At 46.2% G+C, this 1153-nt stretch overlaps 1 protein-coding gene across 1 annotated transcript in view; it reads right to left on the reverse strand.

The window, feature by feature from the left end:
• FAM234A (family with sequence similarity 234 member A) overlaps positions 1 to 1153 on the reverse strand; it is an 11760-nt gene that overhangs the window by 3751 nt on the left and 6856 nt on the right. Inside the window, 1 exon segment of the mRNA XM_010165510.2 lies at positions 91 to 220. Within this exon segment, the coding sequence (XP_010163812.1) occupies positions 91 to 220 (130 nt within the window).

The raw sequence follows: 1153 nt of genomic DNA on the forward strand, positions 1-1153 counted from the left end.
TGTAAAACACTCCTTTACACAACTGCTTAGTGATCCTGATTTCACAGATATAATCACTCTTCCAGACTGAATTCACAAGCAGAACTGTACCTGTATAGAAAAGGAAGTAGGAGGAGGAGCCCAGGTTCAGCCTGACATAGTGAGCTGTCCCATCCACGCTCAGGCTTCCAGTGGAACCGATCTGTTTGCCATTTTTCCCTGAATGGATGAAGGTCTTAATCTACGTAGGGAAGGGATTAAAAAAAGAGAAGGTTAAAGCTGCATCACACTGTTACTGCTCCAACTCGAGTGTTTTCCAAAGCTTCAGAGCAGCTGGTATTGAACAGCAGCTGGATGGGAACAGCATAGGCTCGGATGGAAAGTCTCTCCCTGGTTTTGGAGGTGTGGGCACAAGTTAGATGATCCCTCTGCTCTGAATACTTTTGCAAGTTTGAAAACCACTTCCAGCACAGACACTTGCCCTGAGATTTTACTACCTTTTCCAACCACCTCCCCTGCAGGCTGGGACCACCAAACAGCCCCAGCTCTGCTAAGGACAGCGATGATCGAGTCAAACCTACTGAGCAGTGACAATGATGGAGAGGACCTAAAGGCAGAAACAAAGTGCATATGGACACAGTGGAAACTTGGCTTCACAAGGTAGCTCTGCTAAATATTTTAAGTGCCCTAATCTACTCCTCCTAAGGTTGACATGAGTCCAAGGGGATAAAAGAGCTGACAGATTTCTTTATATTCTTTGTGCAGAGTAACAGAATCCACTAAAAACATTTTGCCCAGGAGAATAAAGCCTAAAACAAGGATCAAATTCAAATGCCTGGGCAACAGTCACGGTCTGGGGAGAGCAGAGATGTTTCTCCGCTCTAGGGAGAAGAGAAACATCAGACCAAGAGAAACAGCATCTATCAGAGATGCTGAGTCAGGCAGGAACCCTTCCCTCTTCCTTGAGAGGGAGAGACTTGAAAGAAAAGGAAATCTACTTCTCTCAAAGTGAATCTGGGGAGTCTGGCAGGTGAATAAAGGATGGAGTTTGCTGGGAAGAACAAAGAACACAGCTGGAGAGGGAGAGCAATGCATCCACCAGCTCTTCCCAGCCTCCTGCACTGGGAGGAGACACATACCAGTTCTTGTAGATCAGCTTCACCTTTACTCACAA

The sequence above is a fragment of the Antrostomus carolinensis genome, unplaced genomic scaffold (assembly GCF_000700745.2).
Source record: "Antrostomus carolinensis isolate BGI_N321 unplaced genomic scaffold, ASM70074v2 scaffold21653, whole genome shotgun sequence".
Taxonomy (NCBI): domain Eukaryota; kingdom Metazoa; phylum Chordata; class Aves; order Caprimulgiformes; family Caprimulgidae; genus Antrostomus; species Antrostomus carolinensis.